The 24260-nt window shown below is 46.1% G+C and overlaps 1 protein-coding gene and 1 long non-coding RNA gene across 8 annotated transcripts in view; one reads left to right on the forward strand and one right to left on the reverse strand.

Annotated features, from left to right (window-relative positions):
• Positions 1-7713: 7713 nt before the first annotated feature.
• cetp (cholesteryl ester transfer protein, plasma) overlaps positions 7714-24260 on the reverse strand; it is a 43271-nt gene continuing 26724 nt past the window's right edge. For 2 of the 4 annotated variants that reach the window (XM_063066751.1, XM_063066750.1), the window contains 6 exons: positions 22621-22788; positions 16669-16736; positions 16540-16582; positions 13799-13868; positions 10017-10102; positions 7714-8000 (listed from right to left, as the gene is read on the reverse strand). In XM_063066751.1, coding sequence (XP_062922821.1) covers positions 7911-8000; positions 10017-10102; positions 13799-13868; positions 16540-16582; positions 16669-16736; positions 22621-22788 — 525 coding nt within the window. In that variant the 3' untranslated portion in view covers positions 7714-7910. The remainder of the gene's footprint in view (positions 8001-10016; positions 10103-13798; positions 13869-16539; positions 16583-16668; positions 16737-22620; positions 22789-24260) is intronic. The other 2 variants (XM_063066753.1, XM_063066752.1) reach the window with 2 other exon arrangements.
• Positions 15003-24260, forward strand: part of LOC134356126 (uncharacterized) — a 58853-nt gene continuing 49595 nt past the window's right edge. For 3 of the 4 annotated variants that reach the window (XR_010020286.1, XR_010020287.1, XR_010020285.1), the window contains exons 1-2: positions 15003-15136; positions 23916-24143. This is a non-coding gene — a long non-coding RNA (uncharacterized LOC134356126). Of the gene's footprint in view, positions 15137-15950; positions 16104-23915; positions 24144-24260 lie in introns of all 4 variants that reach the window. The other variant, XR_010020288.1, reaches the window with a different exon arrangement.

The raw sequence follows: 24260 nt of genomic DNA on the forward strand, positions 1-24260 counted from the left end.
CTGCTAACCAATTCTCCACCCACACCAATACCTTACCCCCAATACCGTGTGCTTTAAGTTTGCACACTAATCTCCTGTGTGGGACCTTGTCAAAAGCCTTTTGAAAATCCAAATATACCACATCCACTGGTTCTCCCCTATCCACTCTACTAGTTACATCCTCAAAAAATTCTATGAGATTCGTCAGACATGATTTTCCTTTCACAAGTCCATGCTGACTTTGTCCGATCATAAGGGCTAAGAGAGTTGTAAAAGAGCACCTGAAGGCTTTATGTGTCAATGCAAGGAGCATTCGTAATAAGGTGAATGAATTGAAAGTGCAGATTGTTATTAATGATTATGATATAGTTGGGATCACAGAGACATGGCTCCAGGGTGACCAGGGATGGGAGCTCAACGTTCAGGGATATTCAATATTCAGGAGGGATAGACATGAAGGAAGGGGAGGTGGGGTGGCGTTGCTGGTTAAAGAAGAGATTAACGCAATAGAAAGGAAGGACATAAGCCGGGAAGATGTGGAATCAATATGGGTAGAGCTGCGTAACACTAAGGGGCAGAAGACGCTGGTGGGAGTTGTGTACAGGCCACCTAACAGTAGTAGTGAGGTCGGAGATGGTATTAAACAGGAAATTAGAAATGTGTGCAATAAAGGAACAGCAGTTATAATGGGTGACTTCAATCTACATGTAGATTGGGTGAACCAAATTGGTAAAGGTGCTGAGGAAGAGGATTTCTTGGAATGTATGCGGGATGGTTTTTTGAACCAACATATCGAGGAACCAACGAGCAGGCTATTCTGGACTGGGTTTTGAGCAATGAGGAAGGGTTAATTAGCGATCTTGTCGTGAGAGGCCCCTTGGGTAAGAGTGACCATAATATGGTGGAATTCTTCATTAAGATGGAGAGTGACATAGTTAATTCAGAAACAAAGGTTCTGAACTTAAAGAGGGGTAACTTTGAAGGTATGAGACGTGAATTAGCTAAGATAGACTGGCAAATGACACTTAAAGGATTGACGGTGGATATGCAATGGCAAGCATTTAAAGGTTGCATGGATGAACTACAACAATTGTTCATCCCAGTTTGGCAAAAAGAATAAATCAAGGAAGGTAGTGCACCCGTGGCTGACAAGAGAAATTAGGGATAGTATCAATTCCAAAGAAGAAGCATACAAATTAGCCAGAGAAAGTGGCTCACCTGAGGACTGGGAGAAATTCAGAGTTCAGCAGAGGAGGACAAAGGGCTTAATTAGGAAGGGGAAAAAAGATTATGAGAGAAAACTGGCAGGGAACATAAAAACGGACTGTAAAAGCTTTTATAGATATGTAAAAAGGAAAAGACTGGTAAAGACAAATGTAGGTCCCTTGCAGACAGAAACAGGTGAATTGATTATGGGGAGCAAGGACATGGCAGACCAATTGAATAATTACTTTGGTTCTGTCTTCACTAAGGAGGACATAAATAATCTTCCAGAAATAGTAAGGGACAGAGGGTCCAGTGAGATGGAGGAACTGAGTGAAATACATGTTAGTAGGGAAGTGGTGTTAGGTAAATTGAAGGGATTGAAGGCAGATAAATCCCCAGGGCCAGATGGTCTGCATCCTAGAGTGCTTAAGGAAGTAGCCCAAGAAATAGTGGATGCATTAGTGATAATTTTTCAAAACTCTTTAGATTCTGGACTAGTTCCTGAGGATTGGAGGGTGGCTAATGTAACTCCACTTTTTAAAAAAGGAGGGAGAGAGAAACCGGGGAATTATAGACCGGTTAGCCTAACATCGGTGGTGGGGAAACTGCTGGAGTCAGTTATCAAGGATGTGATAACAGCACATTTGGAAAGCGGTGAAATGATCAGACAAAGTCAGCATGGATTTGTGAAAGGAAAATCATGTCTGACGAATCTCATAGAATTTTTTGAGGATGTAACTAGTAGAGTGGATAGGGGAGAACCAGTGGATGTGGTATATTTGGATTTTCAAAAGGCTTTTGACAAGGTCCCACACAGGAGATTAGTGTGCAAACTGAAAGCACACGGTATTGGGGGTAAGGTATTGGTGTGGGTGGAGAATTGGTTAGCAGACAGGAAGCAAAGAGTGGGAATAAACGGGACCTTTTCAGAATGGCAGGCGGTGACTAGTGGGGTACCGCAAGGCTCAGTGCTGGGACCCCAGTTGTTTACAATATATATTAATGACTTGGATGAGGGAATTAAATGCAGCATCTCCAAGTTTGCGGATGACACGAAGCTGGGTGACAGTGTTAGCTGTGAGGAGGATGCTAAGAGGATGCAGGGTGACTTGGATAGGTTGGGTGAGTGGGCAAATTCATGGCAGATGCAATTTAATGTGGATAAATGTGAAGTTATCCACTTTGGTGGCAAAAATAGGAAAACAGATTATTATCTGAATGGTGGCCGATTAGGAAAAGGGGAGGTGCAACGAGACCTGGGTGTCATTATACACCAGTCATTGAAAGTGGGCATGCAGGTACAGCAGGCGGTGAAAAAGGCGAATGGTATGCTGGCATTTATAGCGAGAGGATTCGAGTACAGGAGCAGGGAGGTACTATTGCAGTTGTACAAGGCCTTGGTGAGACCACACCTGGAATATTGTGTGCAGTTTTGTTCCCCTAATCTGAGGAAAGACATCCTTGCCATAGAGGGAGTACAAAGAAGGTTCACCAGATTGATTCCTGGGATGGCAGGACTTTCATATGAAGAAAGACTGGATGAACTGGGCTTGTACTCGTTGGAATTTAGAAGATTGAGGGGGGATCTGATTGAAACGTATAAAATCCTAAAGGGATTGGACAGGCTAGATGCAGGAAGATTGTTCCCGATGTTGGAGAAGTCCAGAACGAGGGGCCACAGTTTGAGGATAAAGGGGAAGCCTTTTAGGACAGAGATTAGGAAAAACTTCTTCACACAGAGAGTGGTGAATCTGTGGAATTCTCTGCCACAGGAAACAGTTGAGGCCAGTTCATTGGCTATATTTAAGAGGGAGTTAGATATGGCCCTTGTGGCTACGGGGGTCAGGGGGTATGGAGGGAAGGCTGGGGCGGGGTTCTGAGTTGGATGATCAGCCATGATCATAATAAATGGTGGTGCAGGCTCGAAGGGCCGAATGGCCTACTCCTGCACCTACTTTCTATGTTTCTATGTTTCTAATACTATTAAATACTGGTTGTTCTAGATATACCAGATGACAGCACACATAAAAGTAGCAAGCCTGATTTTCCTAGTACTCCTAACACAGCTATAGAACCTCTTGCAATTTTCCTTAACACTGCCTGCCAGATCCATCCCATACCCTCTGCTTGCCCTCCTGATTTGCTTCTTATAGTCATCAAGGGATTTATTGATCCCCAATGTATGATTTTTCCTTTTCCTTGAGTAGAGCCACAATATCTCTCGTCAGCCAAGATTACCTGAATTTGCCGGATTTACCCTCCACCCTAACAGGAACATGTTAATCCTGGACAGGCGATATTACAGTTTGAAGAGCCTCACACTTGCCCCACGTTCCTTCCTCTTCATACACAGGCTCAACCAATCAAACTTCACTAGATCTAATCCCCCTCAAAATTAGCCTTGCTTCAGATTTGGACCCCAACCTGTGGACTTGTCCCAGCCTTTTCCATCACAACCTTAAAACTAGTTGAATGATAGTGGCTGAGAGCCAAGAGCAACCTTACTGCTACATTAGTTACTCGCCCTGTTCTGTTCCCTCACTTACCTGCATCTCTGTCATCCCAGTAGTACCCGTATTCTGGAATATACCGTACAGAGCAGCTCTGTTTCTGTTATATCACCCCAGTCCTCAGAGTCAATCCAAACTCTTCAGTTCATCCGCCTTATACCCTGCACATCGAAGTGAATGCACTGTAGCTGAGTATTCCTTGCCCCTGCCTTTACTGTTCCCTGACTACTAAACTTGCTCTTGCTGAATACTGCTTGTTCCTGTGACTTGTTCCCACTCAGAGTCTTAAACCCTCCCCAGTCTAGTTTAAACCCTCCCAAGTAGCACTAGCAAACTTCCCTGTAAGGACAGCAGTCCCTCTCTGGTTCAAGGGCAACCCGTTCCTCTTGAACAGGTTGTGTCCACCTCAGAAGAGGTTTCAGTAATCCAAGAACCTGAACCCATGTCTCCTGCACCAGCAGTTCAGCCACAAATTCATCTAACCGATCCTTTTGTTTCTGACCTCGCTAGCACTTGGAACCAGGAGTAATCCTGTTGTCCTGCTTCTTAACTTCCTGTCTAAACTCCCTATAATCACGAAGAAATTCAGCAAAGTTTCTGTAGAAACCTCTTTATCTAAGGGGCAGTGTGAACCTGGAACCTCTAACGCAGTAAGTGGTTGATACAAATGGTATAGGTGGATTTAAGGGAAGACGAGACATGCATTTGTGAGAGATGGGTAGAGGAAGTTATCCGAATGAAGAAAGGATTGCGTTGGACACAGACATTGGCAGAATGGTCAGTCACTATGCTGTGTATCCTATGTAATTTCAGGCCTATGCCCATGGACAGCTGGAAATAAAATAACAGCAAGCATTTACACATTGCCAATCACTAAATCTGCACCAATCATATTACGTAAAAAGTCTAATTTTATGTAAAGTTAGACCAAATTGGGATATCTTCTTAAGCTTATGACCATAGCAGAGGTGGTCTTTACAGTCACTTGACGTGCAGTTGTAGCTGAATGTGCAATGTGATAGTTTCTCATCAGACAAATGATTACTGTTTCTGAATTCACTCTCTCCTCCTTCACCCCATAAGGAGATAAAAACAGAAAGATCCAAATATATACAGAGGTCAGAAAGGGTATTTCCAGCACAATTCTTGTTGAGATTTCCTGCATCTATGGGTTTCATTTTCTCTTTGTAATGGAGCCATCTAAGCAAATATCAGGATTCCAGTTTCACACTGGAAGAGCTTGTGTTTTGTCAAAGACTGTTGTCCTCATGCAAATAATATTTGGTTAAATTTGATTATGATTCCCAGAAGAACAATGTGTGACAAAGGCACCATGTTGCATCCAGCTCACATTGTCGTATGCTGTATTTTCCTGTACCTTACCTCCAGTGCTATTGACTCCTCTTCGAGCAACTCAAAGTGTGATGAGCAGATAGACAAACCACATTGAGATAAACATAGTGGGTCCAAACACTCCATAGTGAAAGTGGCAGTCTTGTTGTAAGAATATACAGTATGTACATTTAGTGTTTCATATTTATAAACACAAGAGATTCTGCAGGTGCTGGAAAACCAGAGTGACACACAAAATACTGGAGGAACTCAGCAGGTTGGGCAGCACCTATGGGGAGGAATAAACAGTCGCACTTAAGCCACATACCCTTCATCAGGACTGGAAAGGGACGGGGAAGAAACCAGAACAAGAAGGAGAGGGAGGAAGGAGTACAAGCTGCCCAGTGATAGGTACACCTCCTTTCCTTTACCTCACTGTCCTCTCCAATTAAATTCCTTCTTCTCCAGCACTTTACCTCTTCCACCTATCTTCTTAGTTCTTCTACCAGCATCTTACTTCGTCCTTCTTCCCCCACCCACCCACCTGGTCTCACTTGTCACTTGTACTCCTTCCCATCCCCTGCTTCCTGCCTTGGCAATACAGGAAATTTTACTGTGCACCTGAACATTCTGATGGAGCCCAGTGTTCGTACCTCAACCGAAATAAATACAGTACTCAGACAATATGCTTCCACTTCCAGGCCTGAAAATTTAATCACAAACCAACAAACAGCTTGTCCAATAAGACTGAAGCTTGTAATCATTCACCTGCACAATGGATCAGAAGTAGCATCTCCAACACCATCACACTGAGCACGGGGCCCCCCAGGGCTGTGTGCTCAGTCCACTGCTGTTCACTCTGCTGACCCACGACTGTGCTGCAACACACAGCTCGAACCACATCATCAAGTTCGCCGATGACACGACCATGGTGGGTCTCATCAGCAAGAACGTCGAGTCAGCATACAGAGAGGAGGTGCAGTGGCTAATGGACTGGTGCAGAGCTGACAACCTGTCTCTGAATGTGAACAAAACAAAAGAGATGGTTGTTGACTTCAGGAGGACACGGAGTGACCACTCTCCGCTGAATATCGACGACTCCTCCGTTGAGGTTGTTAAAGAGCAGCAAATTTCTTGGTGTTCACCTGGTGGAGAATCTCACCTGGTCCCTCAACACCAGCTCCATAGCAAAGAAAGCCCAGCAGCGTCTCTACTTTCTGCGAAGCCTGAGAAAAGTCCATCTCCCACCCCACCATCCTCACCACATTCTACAGAGGATGTATTGAGAGCATCCTGAGCAGCTGCATCACTGCCTGGTTCGGAAATTGCACCATCTTGGATCGCAGGACTCTGCAGTGGATAGTGAGGTCAGCTGAGAAGATCATCGGGGTCTCTCTTCCCGCCATTACAGACATTTACACCAAACGCTGCATCCGTAAAGCAAACAGCATTATGAAGGACCCCAGGCATCCCTCATACAAACTCTTCTCCCTCCTGCCATCTGGCAAAAGGCACCGAAGCATTTGGGCTCTCACGACCAGACTATGTTACAGTTTCTTTCCCCAAGCCATCAGACTCCTCAATACCCAGAGCCTGGACTGACACCAACCTACTGCCCCCTACTGTGCCTGTTGTCTTGTTTATTATTTATTGTAATGCCTGCACTGTTTTGTGCACTTTATGCAGTCCTGGGTAGGTCTGTAGTCTAGTGTAGTTTTTGTGTTGCTTTACATAGTTCAGTGTAGTTTTTGTATTGTTTCATGTAGCACCATGGTCCTGAAAACGCTGTCTCGTTTATACTGTGTGCTGTACCAGCAGTTATGGTCGAAATGACAATAAAAGTGACTTGATTTGACTTGACTTGACATTGTAGACTCACTGCAGGCTGTGCATCTGCACCAGTTCACTTGCAGAGAGCTCAATTTCATAATTTGTAGAATTAGCAGCAAATCCTAAAATACATATGTATCTGAGACTATAGACCCTTTCCCTTGATACCAGAATAGCAAATTTTCTCTCCACAGCTATTAACAGGAGTTAAATGGGACAAGGTACTCCAAAGTTTGGTTAACTTTGTAAAGTAAAAAAAACTTCTATTGATTCTCATTGAAGAGACTTCCAGAGGTTTCTGCATCCTATTTGCGTCTTGGGTCACTGATGACCTCGCGTGCATTAAAGTTCAACAGTGGGCGTGACAGGGAATGAGGAAAGGTGCATATCGTTCCATATTGCCAAATCATATCATTTCCTCGCGGCCTGGTAGCACATGCTTTGCGGCCCGGTGGTTGGGGACCGCTGCTCTGTGACACAGAACCTCTATGACACTATGAACCTCTATGACAGAAAAGTTTCGAAGGAGATGGGCCAAATGAAAGTGAATGGGACTTTCAGGAAGTTGCCTTGGTCCGTGGGGACAAGCTGGGTTGAAAGAGCTGATGCCAAGCTATATACAGAACCTCTATGACACTATTCCCAGAAAACTTGCCACCCATTCTCCACTCAAGTAAAATTCAAAATATTATTCAACCGTGAAACATATTCAAATGAATAGTATTATCGATGAGGAGGAATATATCCAACAGGCCAGTTATTAACAGGAAGCTTGTGTTGTAGAGTACAAAATACTGTGGATTTAAACTAATGTGACCAAAACAGCATAAACGATCAAACACATTATACTCTCATATGGAACTATTTGCCATGTTTGGTATTTCATTTGATTGAATTCTTTTCATATATACAAGTCAACACAATGGTCCAGAGTAATCACAGTAAATCACCAGTTCATGAAACCCAGTTAATCATGTCAGTACAAAGACAGAACTGCTTTTCAAGTTACTACAAAGTCCCATCATGTCGAGTCCCCACTGCCGTTCTCCGAGGTCAGGATCTCGTGGTTGACGTGAGGTTTTGAAGGAAACTTTCCAGTAGCTGACGTGGAAAATGAAAGTCAGTTGCAACGAGCATGTAACCCTGTGAAAGAGGAGGAAGAGGTCTAGAAAATCACGTGAGGCAAAAAGCCTGCAAAGGAATTACAATGCACAGAGTGCTTGGAATAGCATAGTCCTCATCAGAATGATTACAAAGTTCACTTAGCATAAATCACACTCCCTATTGCTCATTGTTCAGGGAGATGTCAGCATCAGCACTGACCAAAGTCGTAGCTGCAACTGGTGAATGGTGTGTGAAATCCAGTCATTGACAAAGGCCAGGGCAGACCAGGCACAGGAGTGGGAGAGGAGGAGATAGGTCCTTCATACCAGGGCCCCTTCAGACGCATACTGATAGCCGCAGTGCAGAGCAGCGGCCTGAGGAGAGATCCCAATTACACGGCTGCAGGACTGGAAAGTCACTCTAGTTGTAGATAAAGGGATTCAACTGCAAGAGATGGATCTCAAGAGCATTCACAGCAGTCAAACTGGAGGGGTGCAGGAGAGGAGATTGTTGGGAGAGAGAGAGGCAGAGGGGAAGAGAAGAGAGGAAGAGGGGAAAGAAAAGAGGGAGGGGGACAGAAGAGAGGGAAGGGGAGGCAGAGAGAAGGGGAGGGGGAAGAAGGGGAGGGAGAGGAGGGGGAGAGGCTCAGTGGGTGGGATATTCAGGAATCAGGATTTGTAGACAGAGAGATTGTGGGCTGGCATTAGTACAGTTTGAGGTGGGAAACTGCCAGAGGGCCCGAGCAGAGGTGGTAGAGATCAACAGACAGAAAATGGTAGAGGAACTCAGCAGGCCAGGCAGCATTAATGGGTGGAAGTGGGCAGCTGACTTTTTGGGTCAAGGCCCTTCATCTGGATTTGACAGAAAGGGGACAGAAGGCAGAATAGAAGGTGGTGGGGGTGTGGTGGTGAGGAGGACCAGGAACTGGAAGATGGTAGGTGAATCCAGGTAAGGGGGGGAACGTGGGGGTGGAGGAGGCCAGGAAGAACAGGGACAACATGAGACGTTGGGAAGTGGAGGTGGAAGAGGGTAAGGGGGGAATGTGGGGGGTGAGAGGTGGAAGAGGGTAAGGGGGGAATGTGGGGGGTGAGAGGTGGAAGAGGGTAAGGGGGGAACGTGGGGGTGGAGGATGCCAGGAAGAACAGGGACAATATGAGGCTTTGGGGGGTGAGAGGTGGAAGAGGGTAAGGGGGGGAATGTGGGGGTGGAGGAGGCCAGGAAGAACAGGGACAATATGAGACTTTGGGGGGTGGAGGTGGAAGAGGGTAAGGGGGGAATGTGGGGGTGGAGGTGGAAGAGGGTAAGGGGGGAATGTGGGGGGTGAGAGGTGGAAGAGGGTAAGGGGGGAATGTGGGGGTGGAGGATGCCAGGAAGAACAGGGACAATATGAGACGTTGGGGGGTGAGAGGTGGAAGAGGCAAAAGGCTGGAATCTGAAAGGAGAGGACAGTGGGCCACAGAATCAAGGGAAGGGTGTGGGGAGCCAGAAGGAGAAAGGCAAAGAAGATGGGCAGGACAGAGGAGAGAGAAGTGGGTAAAGGGGCAACAGGTATAGGAGAAAGGGAGTGTGTACTGGAAGTTAGAAGCAGTGAGGCCTGTTTCAGATTTACTTTGATGGGATTGGACTGAACAACGCCCAGTGCCACAGCAGGAACCCACCAGCTCTCCCACACACTTCCGTCCTACCCCAGCTCTTCCAGCTTTGACGCACACCCAGCTTCCCCGCCGCCCGCCTGTTGAATTGTGGACCCCTTCCCCGTCAACCTAGTGACTCACGCATCCCGTGAGCATCACCCCTCCACTCTGATCACGCAACTGACACGGCCACTGTGTGTCTGAATGGATCCATTGAGTTCAGCTTGTAATTACTAGTTTAGTTAACGGAGCACAGTTGTGTGCTTACCCGAGAGACTCAGTTTGATAAGGAGCTAAAGGCATGATGTTTAGTTGCAAGCAAGTACTAGTACGTATTTCAAATTACATAATGGCCCCATCACCCAGTTGACTGCCTGCCATCAAAGTCATTCACTGACGAAGTCTTGTATCCTTTTCGTACCTTGCTTGGTTCCAGCACAGTGTTGGTGACGTTGAAATAGTGCAGTCCTTTCTTGTCAAGCAGTGCTGTTATGTAAAACTCCACATCTAGGTTAAGGGAGAAAATACTGATGCATTGACATTTGTTCTCCTCCTTTGCTCCGGTTTTCCTCCAGGGTATGCCATAATTGTCAGAGAGGTTGTTTCTTGGATAATTTACAAAATGCCATTCAAGAGCTAAAGTCAAAGGACAACTCCCTGCAACATGCAGCAGAAGGCTTGTTCAGCCCATCAAGTGTGTGCTAGCTCACAGGGCAATCCCATTCCCCAATATACCCCCGACCCCCACCCTCCCAGATTCTACCATCCACCTATGTTAGGGGCACCTTATAGTGTCTTCTCCAAGAGGACCATAACCTTGTCGTAGGGTTTGGAGGCATGCCTGCGTCAATGACCCGGAGAGCTGTGTTGGCTGGAGTTTGGGCCTTAAGCTTTGGCTCTTGGGAGGGTCACCCACGCCAAACAGGTCAAAGGGTCGAGGCCGGACTGAGTGATTCACCGGACCTCCGGGTTCAGGGTTTCAGCTGAGGGATAACAACCCCGACTGGCAAAACAAAACTGTCAGGGAAACAGCAATGAAGAATCAGAAATAGAGGACTTTCATTGCTGCCAGCGGTATAACAGGCAGTAAGTAAGTTATAGTGATTAATTAAATTACCAACTCACACAGCTATGGGCTATGGGGAACAATCGTAGCGTCTGGGGGGAACCCACAGAATCACGGAAGAATGCGCAAACGCCACACTGACAGCAGTGGAGGCCAGGATCGAACCTGAAGCCAGGGATCTGAGGGGCAGCAGCTCTGCTGGCTGCATGACAGCGCTGTCCTACATTTGCTCCTCTCTGTGACACCACCCCCCACTCCACCCCCTTGCAAAAGCGGCAGTGCCCATCTGAGCCAACAGGAGGCGGCAGCAAATGGCCTCTGTATGGGAAAAATCAGACCGCTGTCACATCGCCACCAGCCACCAGGTAGCATAGACAAGATGAAGGAGTTGATATCAGTGAAGGCTCACCACGCACAAAGAACAGCAGAGAGTTCACATGTGACCATGGTTCTTTGGTGCCTGTAATGCACTGGCGGGGGTGGTAGGGGAGGCAAATATGCAGAGAATGGAGGGATATGGGCATCATGACGGCAGGACAGATTAGCTTAGTTCAGTGTTTATTTCCTAGTTTAATTGGTTTGGCACATCATAAGACATAGGAGCAGAATTAGGCCATTCAGCCCATCAGGTTTGTTCTGCCATTCCATCATGAATGATCCTGGATCCCACTCAACCCCCATACACCTGCCCTCTCACCATCTCCTTTGATGCCCTGACTGATCAGGAAGCTATCAACTTCCGCCTTAAGTTTACCCACGGACTTGGCCTCCACTGCAGTCTGTGGCAGAGCATTCCACAGATTCACCACTCTCTGGCTAAAAAAAAAAAAATTCCTCCTTACCTCTGTTCTGAAAGATCACCCCTCAGTTTTGAGGCTGTGCCCTCTAATTCTGGTTACTCCCCTCTCCCCCATAAGAAACATCCTCTCCACATCCACCCTATCACGTGCTCTCAACGTTTTGGTAGGTTTCAATGAGATTCACGCTCTCCCCCCTCGCATTCTTCTAAATTCCAGTGAGTACAGGCCCAAAGCTGCCAAATACTCCTCACATGCTAACCCCTTCATTCCCAGAATCATCCTCATGAACATCTTCCGGACTCCCTCAAATGACACCACACTCTTTGAGATATGGGGCCTAAATCTGTTGACAATTCTCAAGTGCAGCCTAATTAGTCTCTTATGAAGGCTCAGCATTATTTCCCTGCTTTTATATTCTACTCCCCTTGGAATAAGTGCCAACGTTGTATTTAGCACAGACTCAACCTGTAAATTCATGATGGGCTGAAGGGCCAGTTCCTGTAAACACAAAATAATCTGCAGATGCTGGGGTCAAAGCAACACTCACAACACGCTGGAGGAACTCAACAGGTCGGGCAGCATCCGTGGAAAAGATCGGTCGACATTTTGGGCCGGAACCCTTCGTCAGGACTGAAGAGGGAAGGGGCAGAGGCTCTATAAAGAAGGTGGGGGGAGGGTGGGAAGGAGAAGGCTGGTAGGTTCCAGGTGAACAACCAGTATGGGGAAAGATAAAGGGGTGGAGGAAGGGAGGCAGGAAGGTGATAGGCAGGAAAGGTGAAGAAAGAATAGGGGAAAACACAATGGGTAGTTGAAGGAGGTGGAACCATGAGGGAGGTGATAGGCAGCTGGGAGAGGAGGCAGAGTGACATAGGGATAGGGGAAGGGAGGGGGAGGGAATTTCCGGAAGTTGGAGAATTCTATGTACATACCAAGAGGCTGGAGACTACCTAGATGGTATATGAGGTGTTGCTCCTCTAACCTGAGTTTAGCCTCATCATGGCAGTAGAGGAGGCCATGTATGGACATATCTGAATGGGAGTGGGAAGCAGAGTTGAAGTGGGTGGCTACTGGGAGATCCTGTCTGTTTTGGCAGACAGAGTGGAGGTGCTCGACGAAGCGGTCCCACAATCTGCGTCAGGTTTCACCAATGTACAGGAGGCCGCACCGGGAGCACCGGATGCAATAGATGACCCCAACAGACTCACAAGTAAAGTGTTGCCTCACCTGGAAGGACTGTTTGGGGCCCTGAATGGTGGCAAGAGAGGAGGTGTAGGGACAGGTGTAGCACTTGCGCTTACAGGGATAAGTGACAGGTGGGAGATCCGTGGGGAGGGACGTGTGGATCAGGGAGTCACGGAGGGACCGATCCCTGTGGAAGGCGGAGAGGGGTGGAGAGGGAAAAATGTGCTTAGTGGTGGGGTCCTGTTGAAGGTGGCGGAAGTTGCGGAGGATAATGTGCTGGATCTTTCCCCTTACTGGTTTTTCACCTGGAACCTACCAGCCTTCTCCTTCCCACCCTCCCCCCACCTTCTTTATAGGGCCTCTGCCCTTTCCCTCTTCAGTCCTGACGAAGGGTTCCAGCCCAAAACGTCAACCGATCTTTTCCACGGGCCAGTTCCTGTGCTGTAATGATCTATGTTCTATATTAAGAGCTTATAAGCCAGTAACAAAATCACATTGACTGACTACCAAGCTTATTGGTTCAACATTCTCGGCAGGAGATTGAAAAATTGAAAGATAAAAGGTAGAGATGGATTGATGGGAGAGAGGGGAGGATTCACTAAACACCATTTCCCTGCACACCTGGATCAGCAGGGATTTGCTGCAGGTCACTCACCTGTGACACTGGTTCAGTTTTTCTAGCAAAGCTCGCTCTGCTGGGCATTCCCTGTGGCTCTGCATTTCACAGCCTTACGTTCTCTTATTTCTCCTTCTAAGTACACCCATTTCAAAACAGTTTAATTGTTTCTTGTTCTCTCTAACTGCTCTCATTAACCTATCAACCAGACAACTTCGCCCTCTTATCCCTGCAGTGCCACAGGTTTCACCCTCTCAGGGATATCCCCTTCGTCTGTCCACTCCCCACCCTCTCTGCAACTAAAACTAACCCGCTTTCTCTCTTGCCCAGTTCTGACAGAAGGAACGTCCACCTGAAATGTTAATTCTGTTTTGCTCATCACAGATGCTGTCTGACCTACAGAGCACAGCTAGCCTTATGCATCATCCACCAAACCAGGCAAAACAAAAACCTATTACCTTGTTCCGTTTACAATGGACAGAGGGCTGCTCACTCCTGTTTATTACCTCAAATTCCCTCTTCCCCACAGGTGTACTTACAGGACATAATGTTTTGTAATCCACCACTTGAGAAAAAATTCTCCAAATAATAGTTGGCTTTATTCTCATCCTGAAATAACAAAATGTTCTGTCAGAAACAGTCCTGAGTACTTCTTAATACAAGGGAGTCACATAAAGGAAGTGTGTTTAAGCCTTCACCAGCTTTTAGTACACGAATGACATGCTAACCCCAAGTATGTGGGATTGTGAAGTGATCGGGAGATGCAACTGGACTCAGGGAAGCAAGAACTGGGCTTTCCTGCTCCATATGGAGGGTGGAATGGGATTATTCTCAGAGAATTTACTGCCGCTTCTGCGATAGCAGAGACACGAGGCGCATGTGGCAGGGAATTCACAGGATTTGAGTCTACTCTGCGCGTCAGTGACCAGGATGCTTCTCTCCCTGAGAGGCTGACTGTCTTCTACGCCCGGTCTGATGCGCAGAACAAAGTGCTAGTGAGGAAGGCAGCCCAGGGGAGCGGACACTCCGTCTGACTGAAGCTGAGGTGAGGCACACCCTGTCCAGATTTACCCCACGCAAAGCTGCGGGGCCTGGTAATATACCAGGTCAGGTTCTGAAAGACTGCGCAGCCCAGCTGACGGATATATTCAACATCTCTCTAGAGCAATACATTGTCCCCTCGGTTCTCAAGATGGCAACTTTCGTTCCAGTGCCAAAGGCGGCGACGGTATCCTGCCTAAATCACTATCGTCCGGTGGCATCAACATCAACCATCATGAAATGCTTCGAGTGGCTAGTCATGGCTTTCTTCCAGCTACACTGGACCGTTTCCAGTTCACTTATCACTCAAATCGATTCACTGATGATGCAATAGTTACTGCTGTCCACTCTGTCCTGAGCCAGCTGGAAAACAATGTCTCAGATGCCAGACTGCTGTTTATAGATGTCAGTTCAGCATTTAACACCATCATACCCCAGAAACTGGCGGGGAAACTGTCCTTGCTGGGTCTCAACACCTCCCTCTGCACCTGGATACTGGACGTCCTAACAGTAAAGTCAGTCAGTCCATGTGGGCAGTAATGTCTCTCGTCCCATTACGCTGGGCACTGGTGCTCCCCAGGGCTGCGTGCTAACCCCCATGCTGTTCACACTGCTGACGCATGACTGTATCGCAGGATCCAGCTCAGACCCTGTCATCAAGTTTGCAGATTGCACAACAATGATTGGCCTTATCAAGGCAGTCATGAGTTAGAGTGTAGAGAGGAAGTGGGGCGGCTGGCGGATTGGTTTGAGAAGAACAACCCAAGCCTGAACATGGAGACGACAAAGGACATCATTGTCGACTTCAGGAAGGTGCAGATGAACAACCCCCCTCTGTGAGTATATGGCTCCTCCGTAGAGAGAGTTAAGTGCACCAACTTCCTGGGAGTTCACGTCACCTGGTCCCTTAATATCACCTCCTCGAACAAGAAGGCAATGCAGTGCTTCCCCTTTTGAAGAAGACTGAGGCAAGCAAGGCCCCCCCATCTTAACTGAATTTTACAGAAGCACCATTGAGAGTGCCCTAACAAGCTGAGGGAGCAGTCGAGCATCGAACCAGAAGTCCGTATAAAGCTCTGTGAGAACAGCTGAGAGGATCATTGGGGTCTCCCTACAATCCATCAGGGACATTTATCAGGAGCGCTGCGTACGCAGGGCCCTTAGTATAATTAAGGATCCCATCCGTCCATCCAGCATTTTCTTTGACTTTCTACCATCCGGCAGGAGACTATGATGCATAAAGACAAGGACAGTCAGGATGGGAAACAATTTCTTCCCTCAGGCCATTAGGCTTCTGAACTCCCAGCTGTAATGTATTCAAAGTGTCACTGGTTAATCTGTTCCGTACCTTACAATATTTAATATTAATGCACTTCAGTTTGCTATTTATGTGTGACTCATCTGTAGATTTCATCCTCACTTTCATAAGTCATCATGTGTTACGTGTACTACTGTTCTTTACACCCTGGTTCAGAGAAGCATGTCTCATTTCTATATACATTATATGGTTATATACATTATATATATGTATGTAGTTAAATGACAATAAACTTGACTCGACTTGAAGTAGGACATCAGAAAAAAATTAAAATGTGATACTTGGACACCCTTGCTTTTGGAAATCATGTGCGTGCTTCTCTTCCATTTCAGAGCATTGGCCGCTAAGCTAAATGCTCAGCACTGCCCTCATCACGTGATGCCTACTGGCAAGCAAGTCAGGGCCGCCAGTGCATTCTCTCTTTACAGGACACCTTGTATGCCATAGAGGCGAGAGAAGATGGAGAGACTGGGCAGGAAACAGAGGTGAGAGACATTGAAACAGGAGGGGGACATCCGGGAGGAAGATTGGTGTAAATTTAGATGGTTGAACAGTCTGGCGTTGTGCAAAGGGACCCTTGTATTATGGAAGACACCACAGCATACCTTCCTAACACCTCCTGCACATGTTGTGATCTTTATCATAATCTGCAAACAAGAGTGTATGAGTGAAACCAATTTAATTCACCCTCCTGTATATTCCCTGGGGTCACATTGAATTAAACAACAAAAGATCAAATCTAGCTGCACCTGATGACATCACCACAAGTCCAGAGTTCAAGAATGATTGCAGAATTAAAGGCCATGGGGATCGGCACAGATGAGAAGTTGAGGTCAGCAGAGATCAGTCAAGATCGTATTGAATGGTCAGTTTATGAAGCATCTTGAGTCAGTTTCCCCAAGGTATTCTGTGTATACTCACCAAGGTGACAGCTGGATTGTGCTTTATAGCTTTGATGCTCCAGCTGTGAGAACACATGAATTGTAATATTATTCAGCCTCAGTAATCACACAGACTTTACTCTAAGTAACTGTCAACAGAGGCACTTACCGATTTGAGGAGGGCCACAGTTGGATTTTCCTGTTTGCATACGATGATTGGACAGTAGTTTCAATATCCTATGGAAATGAAATGCAAATTCATTAATACAGTCACAAAGTCACACAGCATGAAAGAAAGCCTTTCGGCCCAGCAAGGGGCTTTCATTTACTCGGATTTTACATCCATTTACACTGATCCCACTTTATTCTCCTCACATTCCCATCAACTCCTCCAAGGTTCTGCTCCCTAAACCATAGGACCAACTTCCCTCCCGTCCTGGGAGGAAAACCACCCAGTCACAGGGAGAGCTCCACACAGACCAGGACCGAACCAGGGTCACTGGGGCTTCAGGGCAGGAGATCTACCATTGTGCTGTCTGTCCGTCGATGAAGCATAACTATCACCACGTTGAACTGGAATGATGCAAGATCCATTTTAGTCACTGTTGAAGTAAAATCTAAATTTCATCTTCTCTGCTTGGCTATCTGTGCCAGGTCCTCGGACACGGACACTAGATGGCGCCCTCCACCTACTCCCAACTCCATGGTTTTTATCTCTGAGGTTACAGATTTGTACCCTGAAGCTGGAGGATGTTATGCAAAGTTCAAAGTAATTTTATTATCAAAGTACATATACTTCCTTGCAGAAAATGTATCTCAAGGTACTATATATAGTGATATATACCAGATGCACTTATGGTACCCTGAAAACAGCACTGGGCACTAAAATAAAAAGAGAAAATGTTGAAAACACCCAGAATACGTGGCAGTGTCTACAGAAAAGTCCTTGAGCTGCAATCTCTTTCCACAGATGCTGCCTGACCTTCTGTGTTTCCAGTATTTTTAAATTTTATTTTGGCATTCCACCTGAAGAGAGGTGTTTGTGTGCACCACATGAAGTCGAGTTTGCCTTCGGAAAAGGGTTATATGGCAAATGCAGAAGCTAGATGGCTGATTTATAATCACTTCTGCAGTGCCCAGTGCCCTACAAAGAACCGTATGTGCTACTGAAGGATTATTCAGCACTTCAGAATTATTGGCCCTGAAATTTAACTGTGCAGCATCCAAAAACAGACACAGCCTTGCACCAACAACAATCACCTTGTGCTGGTGTGGGCAAAGGTGAGTTAAAAACAAGAAGTGTTGGAAACTACCCAGCAGATCAGTCAGCATCGGCAGAGAGAGAACCAGTGAGAAAAACAGATCAAGGATCCTTCCACAGAACTGAAAAATGTAGAACACAAGTTAGTTGAAAACTGCTAAAATTGGGGGGAGGGTGGGGTGGGGTGTTGAGGGGGTTGGGAATGGACTGTAGAAAAAGAACATCTGTGATAGTGTGGGGCCAGAGATGCCATGTAGAAGAGTAATAGTCATCTTGTCAAAGGATTAATATAGGAAGTTAGAGAGAGAGAAAAACAAACAAGAAGGTATGGGTTGCGTCTGAACTGGAGGGGAACCAATATCCTGGCCTGGAGGTTTGTTGACGTTACTCGGGAGAGTAGTTTAAACTAGTTTTGCAGGGGGGCTGGGAACCAGAGTCCCAGGTAATTACGGGAAGGATTGGACCAGAAAGTAGATGTCAGCAAAAATATTGAAAGTCAGAATCAAAATACCAGCTATACGTAGTGGGTTCGGATAGTTTGAAGTGTGTATATTTTAATGCTAGGAGTATTACAGGCAAGGGTGATGAACTTAGAGCGTGGATCAGTACATGGAACTGAGATGTTGTAGCCATTGCCTAAACTTGGTTGAGAGAGAGGCAGGAATGGGTGACTAATGTACCAGGTTTCTGAAATGATACAAAAGGTAGAGGAGATGGTAAAAGAGAGAGGTGGAGTTGCACTACTGATCAGGGACTGTATCACAGCTGCACTTGGAGACATAATGGAGAGGTCAGACAACAAGTAGAGCTCAGGAATATGAAGGCTGGAATCACACAGATGGGATTGACTACAAACCCCCGCCACCCCCCAGTAGCCACCAGGACATTGAGGAACAGATATGTAATCAGATTAAGGAAAAGTGTAAAAGTAATAGGGTTGCTGTCATGGGGGATTTCTGCTTCCCTAACATAAACTGGGACCTTCTTAGTGCAAGGGGTTTAGATGGGGCTGAATTTGTTAAGTGCATCCAGGAAGGATTTGAAATCAATATGTGGACGGTTCAGTGAGAGGAGGGGCTGAACTGGACCTGGTGTTGGGTAATGAGTCTGGCCAGGTGACTGACCTTTCAGTGACTGAACAGTTAGGTACAGTGACCACAATATCTTTAACTTTCAGGATAGCTATAGATAAGGATAGGTATGGTCCTTGTGGGAGAGTTTTAAACTAGAGTAAATGACGAGGGCATTAGACAGGAACTAAGAAGCTTTAATTGGGAACATCTTTTCTCTGGCAGGTCCACATCGGGCATGTGGATGGTGTTTAAAGATCAGTTGCACAGAGTACAGGAAAGCTATGTTCCTGTTAGAAGGAAGGGCAGGGATGGAAAGATAAGAGAACATTGGATGTCCAGCGAGGTGATGAATTTAGTCAAGAAGAAAAAGGAAAAGTATGTAAAGCTGCAGAAGTTAGGATCAAATGAAGCACATGAGGATTATAATGAAGCCAGAAAAGAATGAAAGGGAATTAGGAAAGTCAGGAGGGGCCATGTAGCATCCTTGGCAAGAGGGATGAAGGTGAATCCCAAGGTGTTCTATACAGGAGGATAACTAGGGAGATACATGGGATAACGGGGGGGGGGGTGGTATGGGGGGAACATTTGCTCAGTTGAGGAGAATGGGAGGGAGGTACTTAATGAGTACTTTGCTTCAGTATTTATCAAGGAAAAGGATATGGAGGACCGGGAGATCAGTGCTGATTGTATAAATATGTTAGGGCATTTAGAGGTCAAGGAGGAGGAAGTGTTGGGCCACCTAATGAATATTATGGTAGATATGTCCCCAAGGCCTAACAGAAATTACCTCAGGTTATTGAAGGAGCTTAGAGACGAGATTGCTGGGCCCTTGACCACTATCTTTGTGTCCTCTCTAGCTACAGGCAAGGTCCCGGCGGATTGACGAGTAGCTAATGTTGTACCTCTATGTAAGGGAGGATCAAGGGAAAATCCTGAGAGCTATAGACTGATCAGTCTATCAGTTGTGGGGAAATTGCTGGAGAAAATGCTTAGGGATAGGATATATGAGCATTTGGAAACCCATTGCCTAATTCGGGAGAGCTAGAATGGCTGCATGTGTGGCAGGTCATGTCTTACCAGCTCGACTGAATTTTTTGACAAGGTAACGAGAGAGATTGATGAGGGTAGGACATTGGATGTTGCGTACATGGATTTTAGTAAGGTGTTTGACAAAGTTCCTCATGGGAGGCTAATCCAGAAGATTAAGATGCATGGGGTCCACCGCGAATTGGCTGCTTGGATTCGGAACTGGCTTGCACATAGAAGATAGAAGGTAGTGGGTGAAGGGACTTATTCGAACTGGAGGTCTGTAATTAGTGGAGTTCTGCAGGGATCTGTGTTGGGACCTCTGCTGTTTGTGATGTATATAAATGACCTGGATGAAAATGTGGATGGGTAGGTTAGTAAATTTGCGGGGTATTTGGTGGAGTTGTGGATAGTATACAAGACTGGTGAAGAATACAGCACAATAGAGAGCAGACGCAGACATGGGCAGAGAAATGGCAGATGGAGTTTAACCTAGATAAATGTGAGGTGTTGCACCTCGGTGGGGCAAATGCAAGGAAACAGTTCGTTGTTAAGGGCAAGGTCCAATACAGAGTTGCTGGGCACAGAGATCTTGGGATCCATGTTCATAGCTCCTTAAAGGTGGCTACACAGGTTGGTAGGGTGGTTCAGAAGGCTTATGGAATGCTTGCTTTTATTAGTCAGGACATTGAGTTCAAAAGTCAGGAGGTTAAGTTGCAAATTCATAAAACTCTGGTTAGACCACATCTGGAGTATTGCATAAAATTCTAATCGCCCCACTATAGGAAGGTTGTTGAGGCTTTGGAAATGGTGCAGAAAAGGTTTACCAGGATGCTGCCTGTTTTAGAGGGTATGTACTATCACGAGAGGTTGGATAAACCTGGGTTGTTTTCTCCGGAATGCCGAAGGCTGAGGGGAGATCTGATAGAGGTTTACAAGGTTCTGAGAGGCATACACAGAGTAGACAGAGAATATCTGTGTCCCAGAGTTGAGATGTCTAATACCAGAGGATTGAAGGTGTGAGGGGGTTAGGTTCAAGGGAGATGTGAGGGGCAAGTTTTATTTAATCAGAATCGTGGTGGATGCCTGGAATGTGCTGCCTGGTACGGCGGGAGAGACAAATACATTAGAGGGTTTAAGAGATGTTTGGATAGGCATATGGATTTAAAGAAGATGGAGGGATATGGACAGGTGTAGTTAGGAGGGATGAGTGTTTGGGTGTTTTTGATTTGCTTTTTAGCTGATTCGGCACAACACTATGGACCAAATGCCCTGTTCCTGTGCTGTACTCTTCAATGTTCTCTATGATCTAAGAAGACAGGAGATAAAGGCAGTGAGAGAGAAAAATGATGATCTGATACCGAGGCTTGGGCCTACTCTAGGCTGTGCCGGGATTCTGATCTAAGGAGCCAATTTTGTTTGGAATGTTGTTGCTTCTTCTATTGTTTGTATGATTTGTGTTCTCCCCCACTCTCTGCACATCGTGTGTTTTTTTTTAAAATTGTGTTTTTTCAGGTTTCTTGCTTTGTGGCTACCTGTCAACAAACAAATCTCAAGAGTGTGTGTGTGTGTGTGTGTGTGTGTGTGTGTGTGTGTGTGTGTGTGTGAGAGAGTGTGAGTGTGAGAGTGTGTGTGTGTGTGTGAGAGAGTGCGAGAGTGTGTGTGAGAGTGTGAGTGTGTGTGTGAGAGAGTGAGAGTGTTTGCGTGAAAGAGTGCGAGAGTGTGAGTGTGTGTGTGTGTGAGAGAGAGTGCGAGTGTGAGTGTGTGAGCGTATGAGTGTGTGAGCGTATGAGTGTGTGAGAGAGAGAGAGAGAATGAACAGAAGAGCTCTGATATAGATGGAGAAAGAGTGTTACCATCTATTATTTAACTTATTAAGCCTGCACAGTTGTAAAACGCCCTGACAGAAGATGAGATGCTCTTCCTCAGGCTTGCACTGGGTCTCATTGTCACAGTGCAGGGGCCAGAGACGGATAGGTCAGCGTTGCAATGGGATGGAATGCTAAGGTTCTGAGTCATTCTTGTGGACTGAGTGTAGGTGGCCATCAAAGAGTTCCCAAACTTGCCTTTGGTTTCTGCGGTGTAGAGAGGACCCCCTTGTGAACACAAAATGCACAGCACTAGATTGGAAGAAATGCATGAGATTTGCTGCTTCACTTGAGTAATCAGTTAGTGGGAAGACAAAAAGCAAACATGCAGGGGTTGCGACTCTTGCAATTGCATGGAATTGTGCTGTAAGAAGAGGAACAGCTGGTGGGATGGGGAACAGTAGAACAGAGAGTCACAAAGGCACACGATGCATCAATAACTTGGAAGCCTTTCTTTGCATTTTTTTCACTTAAGTTGCTTATTTCTTAATTTAATTGGGTAGATAATATGAAAAATATTGCTTATTTCTTATGGTACATACTGTTATAATTCTAGTTTCCAAAACTTTTCGGCCATGTTTAATTTACTGAGACTCAGTGCAGAACAGGCCCTTCTGGCCCTTCGAGTTATGCTGCCCAGCAATCCCCTGATTTAATCCTAGCCCAATCACAGGACAATTTACAATGACCAATTAACCTACCAACTGGTAATGATTTGGAGTGTGGGAGGAAACTGGAGCACCCGGAGGAAACCCACACAGTCATGGTGAGAACCTACAAAATCCAATTTGTCCAACCTACTGGTCCAGTTACACTTTCCACGTCTTCCTGGCTGATAATCTACTGCAATTTGCATCAATAGTTTGCCATGGGACATCACAGAGGCAGCTCACCACTTCCATATACAGTGCTGTGTGAGACTCTTTGCTGTCAGGCAGAACATCGAACTCGACAGACAGAGACCCCTCCAAAATGGTGCCTGTACGTTTGAAGAGAATGCTGGGGGGCCTGAGAGGCGTGAGTTTGAGCATCAGTTCATTCACTGGAACAGCAGGAAATACCTGGAAAATAGCACAGAATCATGGAGCTTAACGGAACAGAATCAGGCCATTCAGCCCGCCACATACATGGCAGCCATTTAACCCATCTGCACAACCACTACTGTCTATGTTAGGAATGTATTTCCTATGGCTTGCCTCTCTGTCAAACTGCTTCTTAAATGTATCTGATTTCACCATCTCCTCTGGCAGCACATTCCAGATAACAACCACACTCAGTTACTGTTGAGATCCCATTTAAGAGACCTTTCACTCACCTTAAGAGTATGCTCTCTTGTTTTAGTGCTATCTTTCCCCTGTATTGAATTTGATTATCTATCCTCCCTAAGCCTTCCATAATCTTATTTACTTCTATCAGGGAAACAATCCCAGACTATCTAACCTCACCCCATAACTGAAGTTCTCTGATCCATGCAACATGCTGGCGTATTGCATCTGTACTTTTATCCATAAACTTCCACAGTGGGTTCACAACAATGGGCCACAGTAGTCCAACTGCCCATCGTAAAGTTGCTACATACATAATGCCCCAATTTTTATATTTTATGCCATGACCTTTGGAGACAAGCATGCCATATGCCTTTGTCACTGCCCTACCAATCTGTGCTGCCACTTTCGGGAACTGTGGACTTGGACCCCTAGGACACTCTGTTCAAAACAACATTTTTGTGCCCTAAATTTTACAGCAGGGGTCCCCAGTTGTCAACAGGAGTCCATGGCATGAAAAGGATTGGAAATCCCTTATTTACAGTACTGTTTGACTTTTCAAATTGTATCACACATCAGTATTAAATTCCACCTGCAATGGATCCTTTCAACTTTCCAATTGACCTGTATCCCTATATAAACACTATCGATGCCAGAAATTGATGTTGCAGTGTTCGCCCAACTTGGCAATTAGCCGGCAGCCGTGTCATCACCGGTCAAGGTGACATCCTCAGTGCGCGGTCGTTGGATTTGCTCTCTGGGAGTGCTTGTGGTTATATAGCAACCACCCCCTGCCCCCAGCATTCGCTTGTCTCAGTCCTGATTTTCTACGGCTTCAGAGGACCTTTGAATTCTATTGGCTCACGCTTCTTTGGCTCTTAGGGGTTCGTAGATGACATCTGTTTCAATACGTTTGTTTACAGGGTTATCAGAAGAGAACCATGCTGCCAAATATTCTCATGCCTTCCTCATGTTTGGCTGCTCCAGAACCTCTGCGGTGTCCCCGTTAAAGTGGACTTACAGGTCTTCACGTACCAAGATCAGCGGCAGTGGATCCTGTCTCCGTACCGCCAGCTTGTGTTCCCGTCGATGCTGGAAATCTTGAGTAACGCATAGAAAATTCTGGAGGAACTCGACAAGTCAGTCTGCATGTAAGGAGGGGATCAAACAGTTGATATTATGGGCCGAGCCCCTTCATTGGGACTAAAAATGAAGGGGGCAAAAGCCAGAGAAATGTGGGGGAGGGAGGAGTGTCTGCTGGAGTCTTA

Source organism: Mobula hypostoma, chromosome 14 (assembly GCF_963921235.1).
Source record: "Mobula hypostoma chromosome 14, sMobHyp1.1, whole genome shotgun sequence".
In the NCBI taxonomy this organism is placed as follows: Eukaryota; Metazoa; Chordata; class Chondrichthyes; order Myliobatiformes; family Myliobatidae; genus Mobula; species Mobula hypostoma.